Below are 27,938 nucleotides of genomic sequence, written 5' to 3'. Positions count from 1 at the left end.
ATCAATACACCCAGTCCCTACAAAGATACAGGTGTCCTTCCTAACGCAGTTGCTAGAGAGGAAGGAAACCCTTTAGGGATTTCACCATGAGGCCAATGGTGATTTAAAAAAAGTTCCAGAGTTTAATGGCTGTGATAGAAAAAAACAGAGGATGGATCAAAAACGGTAGTTACTCCACAATACTAACCTAAATAAGAGTGAAAAGAAGGAAGCCTGTACAGAATAAAAAATATTCTAAAACATGCATCCTGTTTTCAATAAGGCATTAAAGTAATACCGCAAAAAATGTGGCAAAGAAATTAACTTTTTGTCCTGAATACAAAGTGTTATATTTGGAGCAAATGCAACAACACATCACTGAGCACCACGCCATATTTTCAAGTATGGTGGTGGCTGCATCATGTTATGGGTATGCTTGAGTAACTGGTGTAAAATGGCTAGCTAGTTAGCGGTGCACGCTAGAAGAGTTTCAAATCGGTGACGTCACTCGCTCGGAGACCTTGAAGTAGTTGTTTCCCTAGCTCTGCAAGGGCTGTGGATTTTGTGGAGTGATAGGTATTGAGGCTTCGAGGGTGACTGTTGTCGATGTGTGCAGAGGGTCCCGGTTTCATGCCCAGGTGGGGGTGAGGAGAGGGACGAAAGCAATACTGTTCCACATTTAGGATAAAACGATACGGAATAGAGCTAGAGGAAAACCTGGTTCAGTCTACTTTTCAACAGACACTGGGAGACAAATGTACCTTTCAGCAGGACAATAAGCTAAAACACAAAGCCAAATCTACACCGGAGTTGCTTACCAAGACGACATTGAATGTTCCGGAGTGGCSTAGTTAMAGTTTTGACTTACACCGGCATGGAAATCTATGGCAAGACTTAAAAAAGGCTGTCTAGCAATGATCACCAACCAACTTGACAGCACTTGAATAACATTTTAAAGAATAAATGGACAAATATTGTACAATCAAGGTGTGCTAAACTCTTAGAGARACTTACCCCAAAAGACTCACAGCTGTAATCTATGGCAAAGGTGATTCTAACATGTATTGACTCATGGGGTTGAATACTTACCTAATCAAGATGGTGTTTAATTTACCATATATATATTTTTGAAGTTGTAATTTTTCTTCCACTTTGACAGAGTAGTTTGTGTAGATCATTGGCGAAAATAACACTTAAATCAATTTTAATCTCAACACTGTGGTTTACATGCTCAAATGCCCATGTGGGCTTGTTTACATTGGTCAGACGACACTCGCACTCAAAGTAAAAATAGCTGAACACAAAACAGCTATCCGCACCAAAAATATGGACTATGTGATTGTGCGGCATTACGTAAATGCCAGTCATGGCTCATCCTCTACCTTGAAATTCTGGGGAATTTAGAAAGTTTCTCTTTCCTGGCAATATAGTGAGAAAATTGTTACAGAGAGAGGCACTTTGAATCGACTGCTTAGATTGCGTCGAACCGAAGGGTCTGAATGAACAGCTCTCTCATCTTTTTGTAAATATTTTTTTTTGTTTATTTCTCTGTCTTTTGTTATTCAAGAGGAATGTATATGTGTAGGAATTTTGAATGATGATCATACTCGTTTGAATAACCTGTGTAGTTGCTAATACTACTACTGACAGTACAGATATTGACATGTTTAGTTGACATGACGAGTGGGATACATACAGTAGGTGCTTCCCACATTTTTCCTACTCAAATGTTATTTGTCACATGTGAAATGCTTTTACTTACAAGCCCTTAAACCTACAATGTAGCTCAAGAAAAAGAGATAAGAAAATAGACTAAATAAACTAAAGTAAATAAAAAGTAACACAATAAAATAACAATAACGAGGCTATATACAGGGGGTACTCGTACCGAATCAATGTGCGGTGTTACAGGTTAGTCGAGGTAGTTTGTACATGTAGGTAGGGGTAAAGTGACAATGCATAGATAATAAACAGCGAGTAGCAGCAGTGTAAGGGGGGTCAATATAAATAGTCCAGGTAGCCATTTGATGAATTGTTCAGCAGTCTTATAGCTTGGGGGTAGAAGCTGTTAAGGAGCCTTTTGGACCTAGACTTGGCGCTCCGGTACCGCTTGCCTTGCGGTATCAGAGAGAACAGTCTATGACTTGGGTGACTGGAGTCTTTGACAATTTTTTTTGGCCTTCCCCTGACACCGCCTAGTATATAGGTCCTGAATGGCAGGATGCTTGGCCCCAGTGATGTATTGCGCTGTACGCACTACACTCTGTAGGGCCTTACAGTCAGATGCTGAGCAGTTGCCATACTAGGTGGTGACGCAACCGGTCAGGATGCTCTCGATGGTGCAGCTGTAGAACCTTTTGAGGATCTGGGGACCCATGTCAAATCTTTTCAGTCTCCTGAGGGGGAAAAGGTGTTGTCGTGCCCTCTTCATAACCGTCTTGGTGTGTTTGGACCATGTTGTTGGTGATGTGGACACCAAGGAATGTGAAACTCTCGACACGCTCCACTACAGCCCTGTCGATGTTAATGGGGGCCTGTTCGGCCCTCCTTTTCCTGTAGTCCACGATTAGCTCCTTTGTCTGGCTAACATTGAGGGAGAGGTTGTTGTCCTGGCACCACACTGCCAGGTCTCTGACCTCCTCCCTATAGGCTGTCTCATTGTTGTCGGTGATCACTGTTGTGTCGTCAGCAAACTTAATGATGGTGTTGGAGTCGTGGGTGAACAGGGAGTACAGGTGGGGACTAAGCAAGCACCCGAGGGGCCCCGGTGTTGAGGATCAGCGTGGCAGATGTGTTGTTGCCTACCCTTACCACCTGGGGGTGGCCCGTCAGGAAGTCCAGGATCCTGGTGGGAAAGAGCAGTGTGGAGTGCGATTGAGATTCCGTCATCTGTGGATCTGTTGGGGCGGTATGCAAAATTGGTGGGTCTAGGGTTTCTGGGATGATGGTGTTGATGTGAGCCATGACCAGTTTTTTCAAAGCACTTCATGGCTACCGACGGCTCTGATGAAGGTGATTCATGCCAAAATGTAAGCCTATTGTTTGCTTCTCCCATCAATAAATCTATAACATTTACACAACCACAAAGTCCTCCATTATCTTTACTCTCCCAGATAGTCAGTTGAAGTATCCTGGGGTAAGGAATGTTTGAGGGTTTTCCATTTTAATGCCACACAACAAAATGTGGAAAAGTCAAGGGGTGTGAATACTTCGAGAGTTCTTGTAGTTAGGGGTAAAGTGACTAGGCAACAGGATAGATAAGATAGTAGCAACACTGGTACCGCTTGCCTCGTGGTAGCAGAGAGAACAGTCTATGGCTTGGGTGGCTGGAGTCTTTCACCATTATTTTGGGCCTTCCTCTGACACTGCCTGGTATAGAGGTTCTGGAACCTTAAGCGTTTAAGGATGTCCCTACAGCTGCTCTTTTCAGGAAATGAGCAGTCCAAAAGCAGATTATCTGTAACGTAAGGTTACAGCTTATTCTCCCTAAATCTAATATTCAAATGAAATCATGCATTTGGGCTTGTAAAGATTTTAACGTATAGGCTGCCTAATGGTGTGCGTACTTCAATGAAGCAAATGTATTCTTCCTAGAAACTCGTCAGCTGAACTGGACACAGGTGTCTGTCAAACCCAAAATGTGTTGGATTTATGTATGGAAAGCCCATGATGTGTGGAAAATCAAATTTTGTTGGAGGGGGGTGGTTGTTTGAGAAGATAAATAGAAAAATAGGCTACTTTTTTGTCAATATCCTTTTCATAAATTGTGATTTTTGTAACATTCTATAAGTATATTATTTAGTTGAGCATGTACAGCAGACATGGAGTGTGACCAGGCAAGGCTGGGGACTGGGGCAGCTGACCTGCAGCCAGGTCTAAAAGGAACTTCAGTGTTGGACCTCCTGCTGCAGCCCCTCTCCTGCTCAGCTGCCACCACCACACTGCTCACAGACCGCTCTCCAACAAAGGACTAACTAAAACGGATCAGCCAAGTCTGTTTCACAGCCAAGCCTGTAGTAGCATAGTAGTTGTTGTAAGGGAGATATCATTTTCCTATCAAGCTTGCCTTGACCTATTAGCRTTTCCATTCCAAGAAACACGCTTTAGGCTCGTCAACATCTCATTATGTCATAGATCTCATGATCATGGCAGGTTTTAACTTTAACTCATTAACGCGTTCCTGAGCTGGTCTGAAAACTGTGCTACGGATCTCTGGGTGGATTACGGATGCAGCTGATCATCTAAATCTGATCATGGTAGCTCCATCACAGCTGACAGAGAGAGATCCTGTTGACACGGATCCCGGGAGATTGCCTCTTGACGCTTCTCCGAAAGATCCTCACTGTAATATAGCATATTACTGAAACTGCCATTACGTAAGACGTGGGAAATAAATACACCACTGTGTATCCTCATCTTGACCATCAGGCACTGTACGTGGTGCAGAGTTCAGAGAAATGGGCATCTCTGATTATATCCTCACTGCTATAGTGAAATACTAAACCATAAAAATGGAAATTATATTTATCATTTTAGAGAGCAGACTGAACATTCAAACAGAGCATAAGCCCAGGTATCGCCACTGTGCCCAGACCTGCATAAGGAAATGAGTGATGCTATAATACTAGTAAACAGGGTGCAAGGGGCTGTCCCTTCAGCTTTAATTGCCAGAGGTGTGGAAGAGGCAATGTGAGAGAGCAACAGCTGGCCTGTGTCCAGCCCTTCTCCTGTTTCAGATCAGGTTTCAGATGGAGCCGGCAGCTGCCACCACGTGATAGCAGCGCTTCAAACATGTCTGCCTCAGCTGCCCCCCAGCCACTGAAAGAACACTAGCACCAGTGACACAGGCGGCTCCGCTCTGACACGAGATGGAGGAGTGGACCTCAATAGCTAATGGAACGACTACTACACCCAGTGTCCCCCTGCTACTACACAGCTCTCTCTCCCCACAAACACAGCCCTGGGTTTTATAAGTCATAATTAACCATTTCCAGAGCAACAGCTTGATGTATATGTTGGGCATTGATTACGTGAATAGCCTGTTCACTAAAAGCAGCCTTTTTACATCACAGGGTTAATCGGTTGGCTTGTGAAAAATAGGCAGTTCAATCATCATGTCAGTTTCGGTAATGCACAACATGCTGATGGAGCGTTTGTACTTTAAACACACTACAACAACCACCACAAGCTGCAATAGGTGTGTGATACAGTAAAAGGAGGAAGAGGATACAGCAATTCTGATTTCCATGTTATGGTTGACCACAATTCACCTTCTCACCAGCCACAGCAAGTCCTTAGTATCTTACACATATTGGTCTCCACATACATATCCACTAAGTAGTAATGAGCACTATGAGGTCATTCAAACATCAGTCCTTCAGCAGTGGGGAAGTATCTTACAGGGAGTCTCCATGGAAGTGTAATTCACTTATCACTCTCCTTCAAAGCCGTGAGCTATTGCCAGTCAAAGCAGAAGCTGTCCATCACGGTCACCAGCAGATTCAGCCCACAAGCCTGCCCGGGGTTTATTGCAAATAACACGGGCCTCATAGGTGGCAGGTTTAACAACTCCCATCCTCTTTATCTCCAGCTGTCAATAAATGCCTATACAGGAGGGGGAGAAATGAAAGACAAGACTGATTTCCCCCACACCTCTTCCTTATAGAGGGATGGAGGCTGACTTCTATTTACGGTCTTCGCCCTAAGTGTGTGTGTGTGTGTGCGTGCGCAAYGGGGACAAGAGGTCCCTTATGTCTAAATCCATGGCAGATCTATTGCGGGGCACCAGGGCATCATGACCTTGATCGCCAGATCCCTAGTCCACTCAAAACGGCAAAAAGGGTGCCAACCAGGAAAGAGGGACACATTAACTGAGGGTAGATTGTAGCACGTGGAGAGATTTCAGTAGGAAAAGAGAACCTCCCCGGGGCAGTAAAAGAGAATGAGTAGTAGCCTAATAAAAATGTGACAGGAAAAAGGCGAATGGATATCAAACAACATAATAGATCATCTTTATGTACAGAAACGTTATCCGTAAATCACAAGTCACCATGGGAGAGCAGAAGAAAAATGTCATGGCTAGTTTTTCAAGTAAACGGCTTAAATGAATTATGAGCTGAAATTACTGTAAAGTTGTTAGGATGTGTTTCTTTAAGGCTTGGGTTCCCCCCCAGATTGTAAGCCTGCAGTGTACTTACAGGAGCGGGCTCCTGCTTCCATCACTGAAGGATTCGTCAGTGTGAGAAAGTGCACAGCTGAACCACAGACTAGACCACTGTGTGTGGAAATGGCTGGCCAACAAAGACGACCTTTCAGCGCTCAGCAGTTTCTCACTCTGCATTTTCTCTCTGTGCAGTGCAGTTCCAGATAGTCAGACCGAGGGCTGCAACTAGCACGTCCCTCTCTCTCACTGGCAAGGGTGACACTGGCATTCACCTTTGTCTCAGGTGCAGCCACCACCCAATCGCATGCTGCTCATGCAACTTCGTATGAGGCAGAAAATAATATACAAGACACTTGCCAGTCCATAATGAACAGAGGCTAATACTGACAACTAAAACAGAAGCCATATTACCAAAGGCTGCAACATTAACTGGGTTATTCAGGGCCTGCATGAGAGTCGTTCCATGTCATTTCAGCAAGACATGACACCCACCATGTCAGACTGTTCTGAAATCTTTTTTTGTAGTTAGAAATAGATAAGATTAGGCCTACCGACCAGCGCAACGGTCTAAGGCACTGCATCACAGTGCTAGAGACGTCACTACGGACACGTGTTTCGGGGGACGCATTGCTCTCGACCTTCGCCTCTCCCGAGTCCGTACTGGAGTTGCAGCAATGGGACAATACTAACTACCAAATGGATATCACGAAAAAGGGGTAAAAAGTACTAAAATAAAATAAAGTTAAGATTAGCATYCCGGCAACTTTATTTTGTTGAGATTGTATTTGATCTCTGGGAAATTAAGCTCATTGATTGCACCCAAATTGGCCATTCTAATTTATAGGATTCACATAGTATTAAAATAAATAGAGGTCGACCGATTATGATTTTTCAACGCCGATACAGATAATTGGAGGACCAAAAAAAGCCGATACCGATTAAAAATCTGCCTTTTTAATTYATTTATTTGTAATAATGACAATTACAACAATACTGAATGAACACTTATTTTAACTTAATATAATACATCAATAAAATCTATTTAGCCTCAAATAAATAATGAAACATGTTCAATTTGGTTTAAATAATGCAAAAACTAAGTGTTGGAGAAGAAAGTAAAAGTGCAATATGTGCCATGTAAGAAAGCTAACGTTTAAGTTCCTTGCTCAGAACATGAGAACATATGAAAGCTGGTGGTTCCTTTTAACATGAGTCTTCAATATTCCCAGGTAAGAAGTTTTAGGTTGTAGTTATTATAGGAATTATAGGACTATTTCTCTCTATACGATTTGTATTTCATATACCTTTTGACTATTGGATGTTCTTATAGGCACTTTAGTATTGCCAGTGTAACAGTATAGCTTCCATCCCTCTCCTCGCCGCTACCTGGGCTCGAACCAGGAACACATCGACAACAGCCACCCTCGAAGCCTGTCTCTTATACACATCTAGATGTGTATAAGAGACAGGTCTCAGAGCGAGTGACGTTTGAAACGCTATTAGCGCGCACCCCGCTAACTAGCTAGCCATTTCACATCGGTTACACCAGCCTAATCTCGGGAGTTGATAGGCTTGAAGTCATAAACAGCGCATAAACAATGCTTGAGCCAGGCGGCCCAAACTGCGTGCAATGAACGCAAGAGAAGTGACACAATTTCACCTGGTTAATATTGCCTGCTAACCTGGATTTCTTTTAGCTAAATATGCAGGTTTAAAAATATATACTTCTGTGTATTGATTKTAAGAAAGGCATTGATGTTTATGGTTAGGTACACRTTGGAGCAACGACAGTCMTTTTTCGCGAATGCGCACCGCATCGATTATATGCAACGCAGGACACGCTAGATAAACTAATAATATCATCAACCATGTGTAGTTATAACTAGTGACTATGATTGATTGATTGTTTTTTATAAGATAAGTTTAATGCTAGCTAGCAGCTTCTGTGGCTTCTTACTGCATTCGCATAACAGGCAGGCTCCTCGTGAGGCAGGTGGTTAGAGCGTTGGACTAGTTAACCGTAAGGTTGCAAGATTGAATCCCTGAGCTGACAAAGTAAAAATCTGTCGTTCTGTCCCTGAACAAGKCAGTTAACCCACCGTTCCTAGGCCGTCATTGAAAATAAGAATGTGTTCTTAACTGACTTGCCTAGTTAAATAAAGGTGTAACAAAAAAAACAAATTTTGCAAATAAAAAGTTTTTGGTTTTTTTACAGCAAAATCGGCATCCAAAATTACCGATTTCCGATTGTTATGAAAACTTGAAAATCGGCCCTAATTAAATCGGCCATTCCGATTAATCGGTCGACGTCTAATAAATATAGTAACCAAACATCCAATTTTGGACCAAACCATTGAGTAATCCAATGAAATGGTCAAAAGCCACCCACGCCCCCCAATCACCAGTATATAGTATCACTTCTCCATGTCTGACAAGTAGTATGGAGCTTCTTTAGTATAATTTACATTATTTGTGAATTTTAAAACATACAATCCACTTGCAGTGAAGCCATACAACATTTACATAACGTTTTAGGCATCTAGCAGAGGCTCCAATCCAGAGCAACCGACAAGAACCCCGCTCAAGGGCACATCGATGGATCCCCCACCCAGACGACTCTGGGGGCCCGAGGCAGCGGCCCAGTGCTCCCAACCACCAGGCCACCCTCAAAACAGGCATTGGCTGTAACAACCTTTTTTAGAGACATAATTTTTTCTTTTTTTTATTTAACCGCCATTTTACCCATCAATCAGCAATTTCACTCACACTCATCTCCAGTTCCACATTCAAACCCTCGGTTTCCCTCATCCCATCCATCTCTGCTGGCTACTCCATCTGGATTTCTACACACCATATAGAGTATATTTCAACTATGCTGTGATGTTGAACATACAAGTTCAATCTAAATCGAATATAGAATCTGATTGAGAGTTAAATAATAATTAAGATAAATAATTTTGCAAAGAGCAGTGTTTCCGCTGCATATATGGAGCTGCATCACGGCAAAATGATTGCTGCCGCCCCCAAAGAAATATGGAACATGAAAATATATTTCTGCCGAGGCGCAATTTGAAGATGCTAGAACTGTCCACATTAACTTTTCCTCTGCAAACAAAAAGAGTAATGAACAGAAACAGACAACCCCATAGTAGAATAGTTTATCCATTTACCTAGTCGGCTTGTTGTGTGTTCTATAAGAGAAAAATATTAGAGGCGCATTGAAGTTACAGTGCATTCGGAAAGTATTCAGACCCCTGGACTTATTCCACATTTTGTTACGTTACAGCCTAATTCTAAAATGTATAAAATTAAATGTTTTACTCATCAATCTACACACAATACCCCATAATGACAAAGTGAAACATTTTGACATTTTTGCTAATTTATTAAAAAGAAAAAACAGAAATACCTTATTTACATAAGTATTCAGACCCTTTGCTATGAGACTCGAAATTGAGCTCAAGTGCATCGTTTCCATTGATCATCCTTGAGATGTTTCTACAACTTGGAGTCCACCTGTGGTAAATTCAATTAATTGGACAGGTACACACCTGTCTATATAAAAGGTCCCACAGTTGACAGTGCATGTCAGAGCAAAAACCAAGCCATGAGGTCAAAGGAATTGTTCGTAGAGCTCCGAGACAGGATTGTGTCGAGGCACAGATCTGGGGAAGGGTACAGAAACATTTCTGCAACATTTCTTGGGGACCTTCAGAGTGGCCTACATCATTCTAAAATGGAAGAAGTTTGGAACCACCAAGACTCTTCCGGGTTTTTGGTCAGGGAGGTGACCAAGAACTCGATGATAACTCGRACAGAGCTCTAGAGTTCCTCTGTGGAGATGGGAGAACCTTTCAGAAGGACAACCATCTCTGCAGCACTCCACCAAATCAGGCCCTTATGTTAGTGGTCAGACGGAAGCCACTCCTCAGTAAAAGGTACATACATTACAGCCCGCTTGGAGTTTGCCAAAAAGCACCTAAAGGACTCTCAAACCATGAGAAACAAGATTCTCTGGTCTGATGAAACCAAGATTGAACTCTTTGGCCTGAATGCCAAGCGTCACGGAGGAAACCAGGCACCATCCTACGGTGAAGCATGGTGGTGGCAGCCCCGGCCAAAGCCCGGACTTGAACACGATGAAACATCTCTGGAGACCTGAAAATAGCTGTGCAGCGACACTCCCCATCCAACCTGACAGAACTTGAGAGGATCTGCRGAGAAGAAATGGGAGAAACTTCCCAAATACAGGTGTGCCAAGCTTGTAGCGTCATACCCAAGAAGACTTGAGGCTGTAATATCTGCCAGAGGTGCTTCAAAAGTACTGAGTAGAGTCTGAATAGTTTTGTAAATATGATTTTCAAAAAATGATGGGGTATTCTGTGTAGATTAATGAGGGAAAATGTCATCAATTTTAGAATAAGGCTGTAACGTAACAAAATGTGAAAAATTCAAGGGGTCTGAATAGTTTCCGAATGTACAAACTTTTTGGGCGACCCAACAAAATTCACATAGAAATGTGAGTTATAAATCTGTCACTCATTGAAAGCAAGTCTAAGAAGCGGTAGATATTTTCTATGTGCGATATTTCTATGCTTCCCGTTTGTATGTTTAGTTTTTGCATTTTTTACTTTATCACAAACTGAAATTAGGTGAACTATTCAAATTTCTGCAACCAGAAAATGGCAGAGCGATTTCTGCATAGTGCATCTTTGAGAACAAATTGTTCTCCAGTTGACAGATTACATTTCCAATATCCCCATCCAAGTGATAATTCTGTAAGAGTTATATGAAGGCCAAGTAGTATGAAGCTGTGGCTTAGAGTATTGCTTCTTCATCCTTTGTAAAGTATTCCCAGTGAAACTGGTGTTTTTTTTCCCCTGGTCAGAGAAATTAGCCACTGAAGTCACATGCATTATTTAGCATAATTTACTGTTAAAGTAACAACCACTAAATGCAGTTGTTCCTGCTACTGCAGGGCTACACATTGCAACCATTTTAAATCGCATATGCACCTAAATATTTTGCTGTGCGACATGGAYATTTTATTTAGGAACACCAGTGTGCCTTGGAATTATAAAAAATGTTAAATCACCCAGATGATTTTTGTTGTAATGATCACTTCACTGTAGCGCAGCCAGAGTGCCATGGTGCATACACTGAACTCAGATTCCTGACCATCATGCTTGTGCTCCTAAATGTCTGTGTGTGCTCCTACATTTTTGTAGTGTGCTCCTGCCATATTCTTGTCCCAAAGATTAAGCCATGCTAGTCTTAGTACACATGGTCGATACAGTGAAACAGTGAATGGCTCATGAAATCAGTAATTGTTCCATTGTTCCATCCGCTCCAATGTTACTTGGATAACTGTGGCTGAACACCAAGAAATGGCGCTGACTTTGGGGCACACATGCATTTATTAGACAAAACCTATACAGGGTGCTCTCTGGTGCCCCGGCCACTTTTGGTGACCCTTCGTGGCACTCATTCGAATTTCTGCCCCTATCAACTTTCAATGGAAGTTTCTGTGCCTACCATGGTGACCACGGGTAATGGGGAAATCAGGGTTCGATTCCAAAGAGGGAGCCTTGAGAAACAGCTACTACTTCCAAGAAAGGCAGCAGGCACACAAATGATCCACTCCCGATTCAGGGAGGTGGTGATAAAAAAAATCCAATACAGGACTCTTTTGGGTCCCTGTAATTGGAATGAGTACACTTTAAATCCTTTAATGAGGGTCCATTACTGATGTTAAGGAGTTATGTTTAGAAGCATTTTTACAGTGGTCAAAAACTTCTGAAAGTATCATTGTTTTAACAGTAAAATTTGACTGCATGTTGTACATTGTCCATCGGTGTGACAATGTCCTATTAGGTGACGCCAAAAAATAAAAGGTGCGGTCTTGGACAACAGCCACCTTCGAAGCAGTGTTACCCACAACTACTTCAAGTCTCAGAGCGAGTGACGTTTGAAAGGCTATTAGCGCGCACCCCGCTAACTAGCTAGCCATTTCACATCGGTTACACCAGCCTAATCTCGGGAGTTGATAAGCTTGAAGTCATAAACAGCGCAATGCTTGAAGCATTGTGAAGAGCTGCTGGCAAAACGCACGAAAGTGCTGTTTAAATGAATGCTTACGAGCCTGCTGGTGCCTACCATCGCTCAGTCAGACTGCTCTATCAAATCATATACTTAATTATAACATAATAACACACAGAAACACGAGCCTTAGGTCATTAATTTGGTCAAATCCGGAAACTATCATCTCGAAAACAAAATGTCTATTCTTTCAGTGAAATACGGAACCGTTGCGTATTTTATCGAACGGGTGGCATCCATAAGTCTAAATATTCCTGTTACATTGCACAACCTTCAATGTTATGTCATAATTACGTAAAATTCTGGCAAATTAGTTCGCAACGAGCCAGGCGGCCCAAACTGTTGCATATACCCTGACTCTGCGTGCAATGAATGCAAGAGAAGTGACACAATTTCACCTGGTTAATATTGCCTGCTAACCTGGATTTCTTTTAGCTAAATATGCAGGTTTAAAAATATATACTTCTGTGTATTGATTGTAAGAAAGGCATTGATGTTTATGGTTAGGTACAGTCGTGCAACGTTTGTGCGTTTTTCGCAAATGCGCTTTTGTTAAATCATCCCCCGTTTGGCGAAGTTGGCTGTCTTTGTTAGGAAGAAATAGTCTTCACACAGTTCGCAACGAGCCAGGCSGCCCAAACTGCTGCATATACCCTGACTCTGTTGCAAGAGAAGTTACACAATTTTCCTAGTTAAAAGAAATTCATGTTAGCAGGCAATATTAACTAAATATGCAGGTTTAAAAATATATACTTGTGTATTGATTTTAAGAAAGTCATTGATGTTTATGGTTAGGTACACGTTGGAGCAACGACAGTCCTTTTTCGCAAATGCGCACCGCATCGATTATATGCAACGCAGGACACGCTAGATAAACTAGTAATATCATCAACCATGTGTAGTTATAACTAGTGACTGATTGATTGATTGTTTTTTTATAAGATAAGTTTAATGCTAGCTAGCAACTTACTGTGGCTTCTTACTGCATTCGCGTAACAGGCAGGCTCCTTGTGGAGTGCAATGTAAGGCAGGTGGTTAGAGCGTTGGACTAGTTAACCGGAAGGTTGCAAGATTGAATCCCCGAGCTGACAATGTAAAAATTGGCAGTTAACCCACCGTTCCTAGGCCGTCATTGAAAATAAGAATGTGTTCTTTAACTGACTTGCCTAGTTAAATAAAGGTGTAAAAAAAAATATAATTTTTTTTATTATCGGCCAAATCGGTGTCCAGAAATACCGATTTCCTACTGTTATGATTCCGATTAAAATCGGTCAACCTCTACACCACACTGCCAGGTCTCGGACCTCCTCTCTATAGGTTGCCTCATCACCGTCGTGTCGTCAGCAAACTTGATGATGGTGTTGGAGTCTTACGCAGCCACGCAGTTGTGGGTGAACAGGGAGTACAGGAGGAGACTAAGCACACACCCCTGAGGGGCTCCCATGTTGAAGGTGGATGTGTTGCCTACCCTCACCACCAGGAAACACATCAGGAATTCCAGCATCCAGTTGCAGAGGGTTCAGTCCCAGGGTCCTGAGCTTGGAGGGGACTGTGGTATAGAATGCTGAGCTGTAGTCAATGAACAGCATTCTTACATACTGTAGGTGTTCCTTTTGTCCAGGTGGGTAAGGGCAGTGTGGAGTGCAATAGATATTGCGTCGTCTGTGGATCTGTTGCAGCGAAATGGGAATTGGAGTGGGTCCAGGGTGATGGTGTTGATGTGAGCCATGACCAGCCTTTCAAAATATTTCATGGCTATAGCATTTCTTGGCGTTCTTGGGCATGGGGACTATGGTGGTCTCCTTGAAACAAGTTGGTATTACAGACCGGGTTTATTGTTACAAAGTGAGATTAAAATGGATTTAATTGTCAACAATCTACTGCAAAATACTATAATGTCAAGGAGGAAGATTTTAGATAAGTTGTATAAGTATTCCGCCCCTAAAATTAATTAAGGAGTAACATTTGGCTTAACAAATCAAATAATAAGTTACATGGACTTACTGTGTGAAATAGGGGTTGACATGAGTTGATTGACTAACACTTCCTCTGTCCTCCATACATCCATCTGTAAGGTCCCTCAGTCAAGTATTGCATTTCAAGCACAGATTCAACTACTAAAACAAGGGAGCTTTTGAAAAGCCTCAAAGAAGGGTAGTGATTGGTAATAATAACAAATCAGATATTAAATATTTATTTTAGCAAGGTATTTATTTGTTTGGGGTGACAGGTAGCCTAGTGGTTAGAGCGTTGGGCCAGTAACCGAAAGGTTGCTAGATCGAATCCCCGAGCTGACAAGGTAAAAATCTGTCATTCTGCCCCTGAACAAGGCAGTTAACCCACTGTTCCTAGGCCGTCATTGTAAATAAGAATTTGTTCTTAACTGACTTGCCTAGTTAAATAAAAAGGTAAAAAAATATATTTATTTATTTATTAAAAGTCTAGTTAATTATGCTGTGGATTATACAGTCTAAAAAACATTAAGGACACCTGCTCTTTCCATGACAGACTGACCAGGTAAAACCTATGATCCCTTATTGATGTCACCTGTTAAATCCACTTCAATCAGGGGAGACAGGTTCAAGAAGGATTTCTAAACCTTGAGACAATTGAGACATGGATTGCGTGTGTGCCAGTCAGAGGGTGAATGGCCAAGACAAAAAAAGTTCCTTTGAATGGGGGTATAGTAGTAGGTGCCAGGTGCACCAGTTTGTGTCAAGAACTGCAACGCTGCTGGGATTTTCACACTCAACAGTTTCCCATATATATCAAGAATGATTCACCACCCAAAGGACATTCAGATAACTTGACACAACTGTGGGAAGCATTGGAATCAACATGGGCCAGCATCCCTTTGGAACGCTTGACACCTTGTAGAGTCCTTGCCCCAACGAATTGAGGCTGTTCTGAGGGCAGGAGGGGGGCGGGGGGGCAACTTAATTAGGAAGGCGGTCCTAATGTTTGGTATACTCAATGGATATAAGGGCAGTTTGTGGGACTGGTAACAGATCAAGACTGACTGATGCTGTTGAAAAGCAGTTCTTGAGGAGAAACGACCACATCGGATGTCCAAGGAAAACAAGGCTTGGATGGCTGCAGGTCAAGTTGTCTAGTCCCTGTGTCCTTTTGTGGACAACAGGGGGAGGAGGTACCATTTCATAGAGCCTGTGCTGGCAGATTAAAGGGTGTAACATTAATACAAAGCATGAGCTTATATACAAATTTAAAAAAGAATCGAGTTGTATGTTTATTCTGTTACCCAGTAGGTGATTTATTTCAGTCATTAATGATCTAGAAAGAAATGACTAAAACATACATTTGAAATGGAGTGCAGTGTCATTTGTCTGGTCTCTTTTGGGACCCTGTCACATCCATAACAACATTTTTCTCTAGCCTTATTATGAAAGCGCAAATACTTCTATAAATTGTTGAGGTCTGCCAATGAAAATACATTTTCAAATAAAGAATTCTAAATTGTAACTGTTCAAGATACTGGCGATTTCTTGTTTGAGGTACACTGCATTTTCAGATGACAACAAAAGTTGTGAAGAAATGTTTAATTTATAAACACTTATTTTGCACAAAGTCACATCCATAACGGAGAATGTCACATCCATAACGGTCAACTTCTTTAAAGTATTTAACAATTTTTATATTTTCATCATTGTTGTTCATGTGTGGATCGAAGCCTTACTTTCAAAGTGGCTATTAACATTTTAAAACCTAAGACTTAGCGATTCACAGACATTTGCTGATGTGTCCATTCTCCCAAAAATGCCTGTCCATTTCCGTCACATCCATAACGCAAGTTGTTGTTCCGTTACTTCAAAGTGGTATAAGTTAGAATTTTGTAATTTTGTCTACACTTCCCCTATAGGGTTCTACAAATATACAGTACATTCGGAAAGTATTCAGACCCCTTCTATATCTCACATTTTGTTAAGTGACAACCTTAATCTCAAATTGATTAAATAAAAACATTTCCTCAATCTACACACAATACCCCACAATGACAAAGCGAAAACAGGTTTAGACATCTTTGCAAATAAAACAGAAATACCTTATTTACACAAGTATTCAAACCCTTTGCTATGAGACTCGGGTGCATCCGGTGTCTATTGCTCATCCTTGAGATGTTTCTACAACTTGATTGACTCCACCTGTGGCAAATTCAATTAATTGGACATGATTTGGAAAGGCACACACCTTTCTACATAAAGGTCCCACAGTTGACAGTGCATGTCAGAGCAAAAACCAAGCCATGAGGTCGAAGGAATTGTCAGTAGTGCGCAGAGGCAGGATTGTAGTTGTAGCATCATGCTGTGGGGATGTTTTTCAGCAGCAGAGACTGGGAAACTAGTCAGGATCGAGGGAAAGATGAACGGAGCAAAGTACAAAGAGATCCTTGATGAAAACCTGCTCCAGAGCGCTCAGGACCTCATACTGGAGCGAAGATTCACCTTCCAACAGGACAACAAGCCTAAGCACACAGGCAACGCAGGAGTGGTTTCGGGACAAGTCTCTGAACGTCCTTGAGCGGCCCAGCCAGAGCCCGGACTTGAACCCGATCTCACATCTCTGGAGACCTGAAAATAGCTGTCCAAGCTTATAGAGCCATACCCAAGAAGACTCAAGGCTGTAATCGCTGCCAAAGGTGCTTCAACAAAGTTCTGAGTAAAGGGTCTGAATACTTATGTAAATGTGATAGTTATTTTTAATACATTTGCTAAAAATTCTAAACCCATTTTTGCTTTATCATTATGGGGTGTTGTGTGTAGATTGAGAGGGGGAAAAAAACATTTAATCCATTTTAGAATAAGGCTGTGACATAAAATGTGGAAAAAGTGGTCTGAATACTTCCCGAATGCACTGTACACATTAACATTTATGCCTGATAAGTCAATTTTGTGAGACATTTTGTGTGCAAATGTCATATCCGTAATGCTGAAATTGCCCTTACTCATTGTTAGGAAGAATGATGGTTTAAAAATCAGATGATTTTATGAATCCCATAAATTAAAATGTACTAGCTTAATTTCTCAGATGAAATTACATTATCAGTTTCTAACTACAGAAATGATTTTTGCACAATCTGATATGGTGGGTGTCAATCCTATGTCCTTGTGCATGAGGGGGAAGAACCCATGTTTGAGTGACCAGGGAGGGGAACGCACAAACATGTGGACAGCTGCACTAGACTGGAGGTCAGCCAGGGGAGCTAAAGCAAAACACACCACTCATGCCCAAACTTAGGTCAGAGGAGTTCACATGGGTCAAAGCCTCAGAGGAGAGGACACAAGTCAAACCAGCAGCACATAAAAGCCTAAAGTACCCTGGAGAAAAACAATCTTGCGGGCAGTAATGCCCAGTAACAGTTCAGTAATGCCATTATCTGTTGCCTGGCTGAACAGGTCCATGCTGCTTGCTAGCTGATGAGATCAATCAACGGGGCACAATGCCATTGCCCTAATTAGGAAAGGTGAGAGAGTAGCTAGCTAGTAACTACCACCATTGAAACAAATTATTTGGTTCACTTCAAATGTACTCATGGAGCAACAGTGAAGTTACGGATGTTACGGAAATAATGCTAGAGCCGGATATAAAATGGACATGAGGATAAAAATACCCAAAACAGATGGAACGTTTCAGACAGAGAGGAGAAGCAGCGCAGCGGAGGATTTCAAAAGTAAAAGAGATTAAATTACAGCGCTAACCTCGGCTTTCAATGCGGTTAGCAAAGCCTTCAATATGTGTCTAGTCAGAGATAATGACCTCCCTGGGAGATACAAATGTAAAGATAATCATACACGGTCCAGTGTGGCTGTGTAGGTGTTGACGCCAAGCCCACACTCGAGTGCAGCGTTCCGACGCCATTTCTGACAAACAACCTCTCTCGTAGGGTGCAGAGTTACACCAAGGCCTTTTTCCAAGAGACTTCTAATTGGCAACTTTAAATGACCCCATTAAAACATATGGATATACCAGCGTTTACAGTGACATTCAGGCTTCTACATGACTGGAGGAAAACAGAAACTTAAAATGTTGCAGAGGAAGCTCAATTTCTGGCTGGCTTCCCTTCACCAATCAGAAAATAAATGAGTCTTGCCATTTCATGTGGTTTCCCAGACCCACGCTCTGTATATTGCAGAGGAAGCTCAATTTCTGGCCCGGCCTCCCTTCACCAATCAGAAAATAAATGGGTCTTGCCATTTCATGTGGTTTCCCAGACCCACTCTCTGCAGGCTGCAGAATTAAAATCTTGACTTGCAACCTCTGAGCCCCCTATGCTGGTTTACCCTGAGATTCCATTTCATCTTTGAGATAAAAGGTAAGAACCCTACTGTGTGTGTACATGCATGCACACATCACCATGAGACAGTACTGTAGTTGACTTGTTTTCATAGTGATATTGTGCAACAATTCCCTTACCTCCCTCAAGGAGTTCTAGTGGGCGTTTCTCTGTCGTGTATATCATGACCTGGGAAGTTAATTATTTTTCCTTCTCTTTAATATAATACAAATTGAGCATGGTTGACTCATTAACAGTGCATGGGACCAAGCTACAGATAAGTAAATATTTTCCTGTGGGGGAAAGACACATTGTCAGCACTAAAATGTTTCCTGTCTCTTAAAGGTCAACAAGTCATCAGGGGCGGGGTGTTCAGCTGCTGTAAGGAAACTGGATTCAATTACCTTGGCCAAACTACAGTAACACAAATTWAAAAAAATATTTAAAAAATGAATGTCACAATGCAGCAAACCAATGGCAAGCTGCACAAGTTGTAGTGAAGTAGTGTAGAGGAATGTTAGATTGGAGGGGATGGCAAAATATAGACCTACAGTATGTAATTTGAAAAAGACAGTGGTGAGGATGATTAATGTAGGAGTGCATCCAAACAGAAACACACCACAGCCATGCCGTTTAGTCAAACATGTTGGCCTTACCAATTTGATGGCCACATATTCGTTGGTGTAGAGGTTCTTCCCCAGCCGCAGCTCTCCAAAATTGCCACAGCCAATCTTTTTTCCGACACGGAAGTTTGGGCCAACCATAAGAACCCCAGAGTTGGTCCCTGTACCCCGGCCCCCATGTCCAGTCCTGCTGCCAGCTGCCTTAGACATCTTTTTCCCTTCCTCTGTCTCTCCTTTACTCCCCTTCTTGTCAAAATCCATAAGCTTGTGATACCCTGGCCTCTCCACGATTACTCTCCGGCCATGCAAATCACAGAGGGGCCAAAACAACCAGGACTCTTAAGGGAGGGGGAAGGCAATACAAAGACAGAGGAAAGGTGTTGTATAGAAATATGCAGTGTATTAAAAGCCACTTCCACAGGGGTAAAACTGCAACCAAAACACACAGTATGTCTATCTGCCAATGTTGTACTGTCCCCTTCTTGTTTATGGTGGTCGACTCCTTTCTTCTCTGTTTGTCCAACTCCAGTCTCAGAGTAGCATGTCCCGGCCTGAAGTGGGCAGGTTGTGCTAGCATGCACCCACGCACACACAAACACAACAAGCACTTGGAATCCCAGCTACTGGATCCACAACGCAGCTTGGCAACTTTCCCCGGAGCCCCTCATTGCGTCCTTCTGGTCACTCTTTGGTAATACAGCAGACATTTTTCATGTTCCAGTGCCACGGCGGAAGAGGCAATGGTGGAGGCAGTCAACAATGATGATGAGATACTGCAGTAGAGTTCTGTTAAGTTGGATATCTGAAAAACACAAACAAACTGAATTATCCCTTAGGTGTAACAATCCATTACAGAACATCTTGCCAAATACACATTTGCAGTGGTCAGATATCAATGACATGTCTTTTCTAATTGAAAGCCTTAAAAATGCAGCAATCTGCATGCAACAATAGTCTGAGATAGAATTTTATAAAGCCTAGTATGTTACTGGTAATTCATACATTTCTAGCCTGAAGTAGAAATGGGATCCATTTTCTGAGTGGTACATGCAGTGAATTCAATAAAGCAATCAATACGGGTGGAAACATCACATACTAGACTGAGTGTTGTGATGAGAACAATGCACCCCTTTCCAGGACGTATCATTTTTAATGTCCAAAAACCAACACTATAGGGCTATGGCTTTGGACAAATGGTGTTCCTTGACTATTAGCTATAAAGACTATCAAACATGACTGATTCACAGGAATGTAAAATTTGACAAATTCAACTGGAGTGTGCTACATAGCCTATGCCTTGGCACACTCATCCACAACCTCATCAATATATCAGTTTTCACTGGTAGTGTGATTTGACAGCCTTTGAATAGTTAATAGCATACATGGAGGTTTCTGTATAACCCTGAGGCCCAGCTTCCCTCCCTATCCTTCCCTTGGGAACTGTGATGTTGCTGATATTCATGGAGAGCAGGTAATGCCAGCAATATCAGCAGGCAGCTATGCTTTCCTCAGGAAATGCACTTAAACTGATCAATGACTGCCAAAATGCCTCTCCATCCTGATAGCCTGGAAAACTGATTCACATCAGTTTTCCATCCTGATAGCCTGGAAAACTGATTCACATCAGTTAAGGGGATACATTGAAATGGAGGGGGCAAGCCAAAGGGCTTACCTATATAATATGTTCATCATTGAAATAGCATGTAAAGAAAGCAGTAACACACAACATTAACCAATTTAACTTGGCCAATACCCAGTGCAAGCTTTATGCAGTAGTAGAATAAACTCATTTACATGAGTAGAATAGGCTAAATGTAGGAATGTGTGTGCCTTCACCTGTGCAAAGACAAACAGAAGCATGTGTTCAGAGTAGATAAGATCAATTATTAAAAATCACTGTATCCTCTATGTAGTTGGACAAGTCTTGGTCAATAAAAAGGTCAATCAATGAAATGGAAACGCCATTACTTGCTAAATGTATCCACCACCACAAATTATGAAATTGTGAGAGCACTGAATACATGCTACTTCCATCTCAGTAATGTAAACAGAGTGGGGTAGCAAGTGAGGCTGGTTTTAATAGGAAAAACATATTTAAAACCGGACAGTAAAAATAAAATATTTTGAGTCAGTGTGCTGATACATCTATCTATCTATCTATCTCCAACTGACTTTGTTTAACTGAGAAATTGAAAAGACACAGAACTTAACACTACAGTTGACTAACTAAACAGTTGAATATTATTGTCAATTTTTTTTTACCTGGCATAAATTGCCAACGTGGTTATGAGTGTAACCACCGCCTTTCATACATAAATTAGCCAGCATGTGTTTACAATATAGTCATCATTCAAGCAATATAAAGATACTAACTAGCTATGAATAATATAGCCTATATGAACCGTTGCATTTAATCCTATTTGGTAGCCAATTTGACACTGAAGAAACAATAAATGCCTGGTCAAATGTTTGCGCGACTAATTTTCACGAGATGTTGTGTTAGCTAGCTATTTGCCTTAGTAACCTGCTATATTCTCTTTCCAAATAGTTGAGTCCTAACAGTAACAGACACACGAAGCAATAACGTCTACAGTAACTTAGCTAACAAGTAAGATTAGTGACAAAATATAAAGCTAGCTTATGTGATGAAGACAACTCCACTGGTTAATGAAGGCCTCACATCGAGCTAGCTCGCTAATTTAGCTAGCTCATTATTTTCCTCGCGCAGAGTTCATGCTAGCTACCGAGTTATCTAGTCTGATTATATGGCAGTTGCTGTCAGTTGTGTGGCCCATTTAGGAAAGGTARCTTAACCTGGTACCCGTACGAAGAGGACAACGCTTGTGATCAGTCTGTAGTTTCCATATTTTTCTACTTGTCAACTCCGTAAATACTCCGCGGAAGTTAAAAAACGGGAGTCTGAATTTWAAAAAAATCTAATCGTTACAGACTTGCAAGCGAGATAGCTACCGTACCGTCCGTAGTGCTACCTAGCTAACGTTAGCGAACTAGCTACTACTAGCGTGCTGAGGTGAGGTAGCTGACGTGTAATTGGCCAATACTGATACATTATCACCAGCTTGTTTTATTGTCAAACTATTCAAATTGATGATTAGTTAGCTACTCATCGAACATATCCTGGYCTACTAGCTACTTGTTCCCAAAACACACTGATCAGTCACGTACTAGCTAACGTTAGCAAGCTAATGCCGAGTAGAACAAGCTAAAACTGCATACAACATCAAATATTCATTGCCATAACCTTAATTACACATTAATCAAGGCAAACCCTTATAATATTGCAAACACATCATACGAAGTACGTAAAAGCGAATTAACAAAGTGCATTTCACCTAAATTAGCTGCGTTTGTTTTCAGTTCCCAAACATAACATCCGTGGGCAACTCCTTAATCCCTACAACATAAATCCAGTTTGTAGCTAGCTCTTTCCTTAGCTAGGTCGTTAATTTACGGCTAAATGCGATTGCCTTCGGAAAAAAAAAACCACTTAACCATGTATCATCAAAGAAACGTATTTTACCTGTCAACGTGTATTTTCAAAGTGGACGTATCAACATGGTCATATATTTAAGAGATTTTATCTCTTCTCCCTCGCTAGGTCTTGCTGTCTCTTTAAGTCTCCCAGACGATAAGCAAGCATTCAGCGTCATCTTTCACTCCTACCGTTATCCTTGCGCTGGTAAACTAGCGCACCTTGCTTGAAGAATAGGACCAAAATCCATACAGCTCAATAACCCATGAAAATAGTCGAGTGTGGATGCTGTGGCTCAGTTTCCAGCTATACAATTTATGAAGCACAAATTCTGAGCTTTTGTGAACTACTGGACTGTCATTTGGTAAAGCATAGCAAAATCATGAAACATCAAGAGCATTTGTTTGTCTAACTTTGGTGTCTTGAGGGGGCTATATAACGTACTAGACATACAAGTAATTGGCATGTCCTACTGATTTACACAGCATGAGAATTTAGTAAAATATTTCCTCCTCTGCCATGACCCTTATTTCAATCATTTATTGTGCTTTTGACGAGTATATTAGTTCAATCTAACAATCTTCAATCTGAAGTTCTATAGTTGATGTGTGCTGTAGGCCTAAAATCACCATCTGCTACCTCTGGTCACCTGGCTGGTAGCCTCCAGTGCCAGGCTTATTGGGTGTCCTGACACAGGGGTATCTGGTTGGCACTCCCTCCCTGCAAAGAATCTGTTGGAGCACATCCCAGTCATTTACCCTCTGTTCTAACACCTTGACCTCCCATTGCTTGAGTTATTGCCTTCTTCTGCCCTAGACCAGACCCAAACTCAACTGGGTTATTATTTTTCTATTTGCAAAAAGATACAAATGGAAACTAAAAAGATTCAAAATAATTGTATTGACACAAAGTTGAATTATGATTTTATTGTGTATTACCATGAAATTAATGTAGGATAGGCCTAAAGATTCACTGGGGCGGCAGGTTGCCTAGTGGTTAGAGCATTGGGCCAGTAACTGAAAAGTTGCTGGATCGAATCCCTGAGCTGACAAGGTAAAAATCTGTCATTCTGCCCCTGAACAAGGCAGTTAACCAACTGTTCCCCGGTAGGCCATCATTGTAAATAAGAATTTGTTCTTAACTGACTTGCCTAGTTAAATATATATTTTTTAAATCATACCTTGAGACATTACAGAAAATTGTCTTGAACAAATGAATATATGATGTGAAAAAAGTGCCCGAAATCACATCTCAATTCTCTATTCTCCTAAGTGCTTGTCATAAGTGAGTAAAAACTGACTGTAACATCTCTATGCAAATGAAGTATGTACCAATCCACTCCTGATTGCGATCAACATACCTTGAGTGTTTCTTAATCAATCTAATCATCTACAGACATAATCACTTGTCAGAGGTCCTTCACACATACATACAGATGTACAGTGTCAAAGTATACAATCAGTAGTTTATGTGTCCGTATTGATACTAGTGCACCAGTGTACCAGTCCCTTTTTGCCATCACACACTGTAGAGAAGTTAAAGACCCAGGTTGGGGTGGGGTACAGCTTTACTGGGAAAGAAAGTCTGAAGGGAAAGGCTGCAGTTTTTACCAACCGGTGGGGCAACTCCTAAGCTGTGTTGCTGTAAAATGGGCCAGAATTTGGGGGTGAAATGTAGGCCAGCTGACAGCATCCCTAAAGCATGATGATGTGGAAGGTGGTTCCGCTCTCCATACACAAAGGGAAAAACGGGAGGATAATGTAATCTTGTGTGGACCTGAGTTGCAATGGCGTCTCCAGGACAAGAAATGGTGGGAGCATCACTGACTTCACAGAGAGGAGCGAATTTGCTTTGTGTTTTGGAGTCCTTAGTAGTGCTCTCTTCCCCTCCTGCCTTGGTCTGATGTGGTTCCTCCAGGCTTTGCTCTCTGCGAAGAGGGGAGCATCGCTGTCCCTTACGAAGCTTTGCTCTTCTGTTCTTGAACCACACCTGGAGGAGCATATTATTTAGTTATTGGTGAAGGGTTGAAGTGTTTATAAAGCTTTTAAAAAGTTATATCTAAAAGCACTACAGCTTTTATATACAGTTCCTTTCAGGAAAGTATTTAGACCCCTTGACTTTTTCCACATTTTGTTACGTTACAGCCTTATTCTAAAATGTATTAAATTGTTTTTTCCCCCCTCACACAATACCCCATAATGACTAAGCACATTTTTGCTCATTTGTACAAAATAAAAATTTAAAATATCTCATTTACATAAGTATTCAGACCCTTTACTCTGTACTTTGTTGAAGCACCTTTGGCAGCAATGAAAGCATCTTGGGTGTGACGCTACAAGCTTGGCACACCTGTATTTTGGGAGTTTCTCCCATTCCTCTCTGCAGATCCTCTCAAGCTCTGTCAGGTTGGATGGGGAGAGTTGTGCACAGCTATTTTCACCTCCCTGACCAAGGCCCTTCTACTCCGATTGCTCAGTTTGGCCGGGTGCCCAGCTCTAGGAAGAGTCTTGGTGGTTCCAAACTTTTTCCATTTAAGAATGATGGAGGCCACTGTGTTCTTGGGGACCTTCAATACTGCAGAAATGTTTTGGTACCCTTCCCCAGATCTGTGCCTCGACACAATCCTGTCTCGGAGCTCTACGGACAATTCCTTCGACCTTTTGGCTTGGTGTTTGCTCTGTCATGTAGGTGTGTGCCTTTTCAAATCATGTCCAATCAATTGAATTTACCAGAGGTGGACTCCAATCAAGTTGATGAAACATCTCAAGGATGATCAATGGAAACAGGATGCACCCGAGGTCAATTTCAAGTCTCATAGCAAAGGGTGTAACGAATTATGTAAATAAGGTATTTCTATTTTTAATTTTTAATACATTTGCAAACATTTCAAAACACCTGTTTTTGCTTTGTCATTATCTGGTATTGTGTGTAGATTGCTGATAAATATTAATAAATAATAATAATAATAATACAAATATTTAATACATTTTCGAATAAGGCTGTAACGTAACAAAATGTGGAAAAAGTCAAGGGGTCTGAATAGTTTCCGAAGGCGCTGTATATTACAAGAATAACGTTAGTAAAAGCAGCAGTTCAAATACATATTATGAATGAATGAATGCACACAGGCTGGTCCTTTTTGAAGAGCGACCTTTACTGACCTGAATGCGAGCTTCAGGCAGGTTGACGCAGACAGCCAGTCTTTCTCTCATGCTTACATCAGGGTACTGGGTCTGTTGGAAGGCTTTCTCTAGAGCCTGTAGCTGGGACACAGTGAAGGCTGTGCGGCTCCGACGCTGCTTTTGCTGGTTCCCATAACGGGCCTCCAGGATCAACTCTGTGGGGACAGAGGAAAAGCCACAACAAGATTAGTGGTGAAACAGCCAGCCAGTTGGCATTTCAGATGTCGGGCTAAATGTGAAAATACCAGCATTTTGGCAGTCTCCAAATGTTTTTTAATGTTTTTTTTTTGTGTGTGTGTGAAAAATGTTGCCACCTGCATTTGTTTGATTGCATGCATCGATTGCAGACACTGTCATAAATTAAAGTAGTCTAGTCTAAATACCTGCAAGTCTTTCAGCAACAGAGAACGTGTTAACCGAGGAGGGATTGGCCAATGAATAAACCTGGTACTGGTCTGCCATCTGGTGGTGGTCGAAACAGACGGAGTTGAAGCTGTGTAGAGGATAGACTCCACTGTTGGATCCCCCGCAGAAATTCAAAGCATTCATAGCGCCCCTAAATTAATATAGACAAAATAACAGTTTTTATTTTATTGGCCTTACACCATAATAACTAAGCATACAATTTCGCCTATATAGCTTATTGTACATGTAGGACGCTTGCACTGTGCAAAATTGCACGGTGCAATTTTGATTTACAGTCTAAACTCACTTCAAAAATAAAAAAATACAGGACAAACGGTAAATATACATTTTCAACTTTCTTGATAGTTCAAGGTAATTGAAAGTTATTCTTCTCTAAGCATAAACCATTGCCACTTGATTTAGTGGCAATCTGCTGCAGTAGGCTACCAACATACAACTATTTTCAAAATACAGATCAGACAACAACAAAAAATRTTCCAGTGATGAAGTGTGTAAAAATTCCAGTATTTTTTATTTTACCTGAAAAGCTCACAAAACAGCAGAAATGTAACCGATTCTCGTGCACTTTAGAGGCAAAGASGTCCACCTATACAGTCCAATACTTTCGAAATGCAGGCCTTATCCTCGTCCACCACGGCATGGATCTAATTCTCCGAAAACCATTCTCACCCACCGACCCACGACTATTTAAGAAGCATTTACTCCAGCTCCCCTCAACCATTAGCCAATAGAAAGAAAGGTATTAGCCTGGATTAGGTGGGATGAGGGAAAAGAGGGGGTCCAAGGGCTCAAGTTTTTGAAACTATTGAACTTGGAGAGATTTACGCAAAGGATCCCCCCACAATAAACGAGCGTTTCACTCCCTCCCGTTAAAACAATTAAAACAATGTGGTCTGCTAATCTCTGAGGCAGCCCAGATTAAAATAACAGCCTTTGATTGTCCCCTGTTCTCAGCCTCCTTTCTCCTAAACTCCCTGCTTTGTCAATCTCTACTTGGAGGGGGTTTGCTTTGCGGTTTGTTTTGCTAACAGACTCCATATTTTGCCCATAAACTGTCAGCCTATGAAATAAAATCTAGACATTGGCCATTAAGACCAATTTCCTAAGGTTCAACTAAACCAGATTCAAGATCTCTTCAAAGAGAACTATTATCCCACCACAATAAGGAAAATAATTAAACAATTAAGTTTTCCATATTATTGTGCTTTGCCACATTGTCACACTCAAATAATTAAAAACAACATGCAAATGTTTTATTCATAATTTGCATGTAGGTTAGATGGAGTGTTTTTTCAGTAGCACTTGCATAGAACTCACAGCACTTATATTTTTTTCACAAATGCAGTATTGTGAAAGTAGGCTGTTGAATGCCACACCCTGAAAATCTTTCCAGCCTGCTCTCATAGACTAGACGTAAGGTAGTAAATGTAAATCTAGGACACTCAAATTAGTATGATATGGTTACATTTGGTATGGTTAGATAATACAGAATCTTACTTAAGGAAAAAACAAAGGTAGGTTGTTGGTCAATGGGTGAATCTCATCAGGGACAACTTTAGCATTTTAGTTCATTAGCAACTTTGCAACTACTTACTACTTTTTAGCTACTTAAAATAAATAATAATAAGTATACTTCTAACCCATATCCCAGTGCTTAATTTGAGCTGGATCCTGCCGGAACAGG

At 41.4% G+C, this 27,938-nt stretch overlaps 2 protein-coding genes across 3 annotated transcripts in view; both read right to left on the bottom strand.

Moving 5' to 3' along the window:
- csnk1g2b (casein kinase 1, gamma 2b) overlaps window positions 1-22,785 on the bottom strand; it is a 37,650-nt gene extending 14,865 nt beyond the window's left edge. For both annotated transcript variants that reach the window (XM_024004032.2, XM_024004035.2), the window contains exons 1-2: window positions 22,695-22,785; window positions 19,187-19,955 (exon numbers count right to left, since the gene is read on the bottom strand). In XM_024004032.2, the coding sequence (XP_023859800.1) occupies window positions 19,187-19,414 (228 nt within the window). In that variant the 5' untranslated portion in view covers window positions 19,415-19,955; window positions 22,695-22,785. The remainder of the gene's footprint in view (window positions 1-19,186; window positions 19,956-22,694) is intronic.
- A 1,310-nt stretch (window positions 22,786-24,095) lies between these two features.
- Window positions 24,096-26,431, bottom strand: LOC111975803 (diencephalon/mesencephalon homeobox protein 1-B-like). Its single transcript, XM_024004402.2, has 3 exons — window positions 26,212-26,431; window positions 25,808-25,983; window positions 24,096-24,635 (listed from the first exon to the last, which is right to left on the bottom strand). The coding sequence occupies exons 1-3, from the start codon at window positions 26,375-26,377 to the stop codon at window positions 24,183-24,185; spliced, it is 795 nt and encodes a 264-aa protein (XP_023860170.1). The 5' UTR covers window positions 26,378-26,431; the 3' UTR covers window positions 24,096-24,182.
- Between the last annotated feature and the right edge of the window lie 1,507 nt (window positions 26,432-27,938).

This window comes from Salvelinus sp. IW2-2015, linkage group LG16 (genome assembly GCF_002910315.2).
Source record: "Salvelinus sp. IW2-2015 linkage group LG16, ASM291031v2, whole genome shotgun sequence".
NCBI lineage: Eukaryota > Metazoa > Chordata > Actinopteri > Salmoniformes > Salmonidae > Salvelinus > Salvelinus sp. IW2-2015.
Note: the sequence above shows the minus strand (reverse complement) of the source record. Positions and strands in the feature narration are given on the sequence as shown.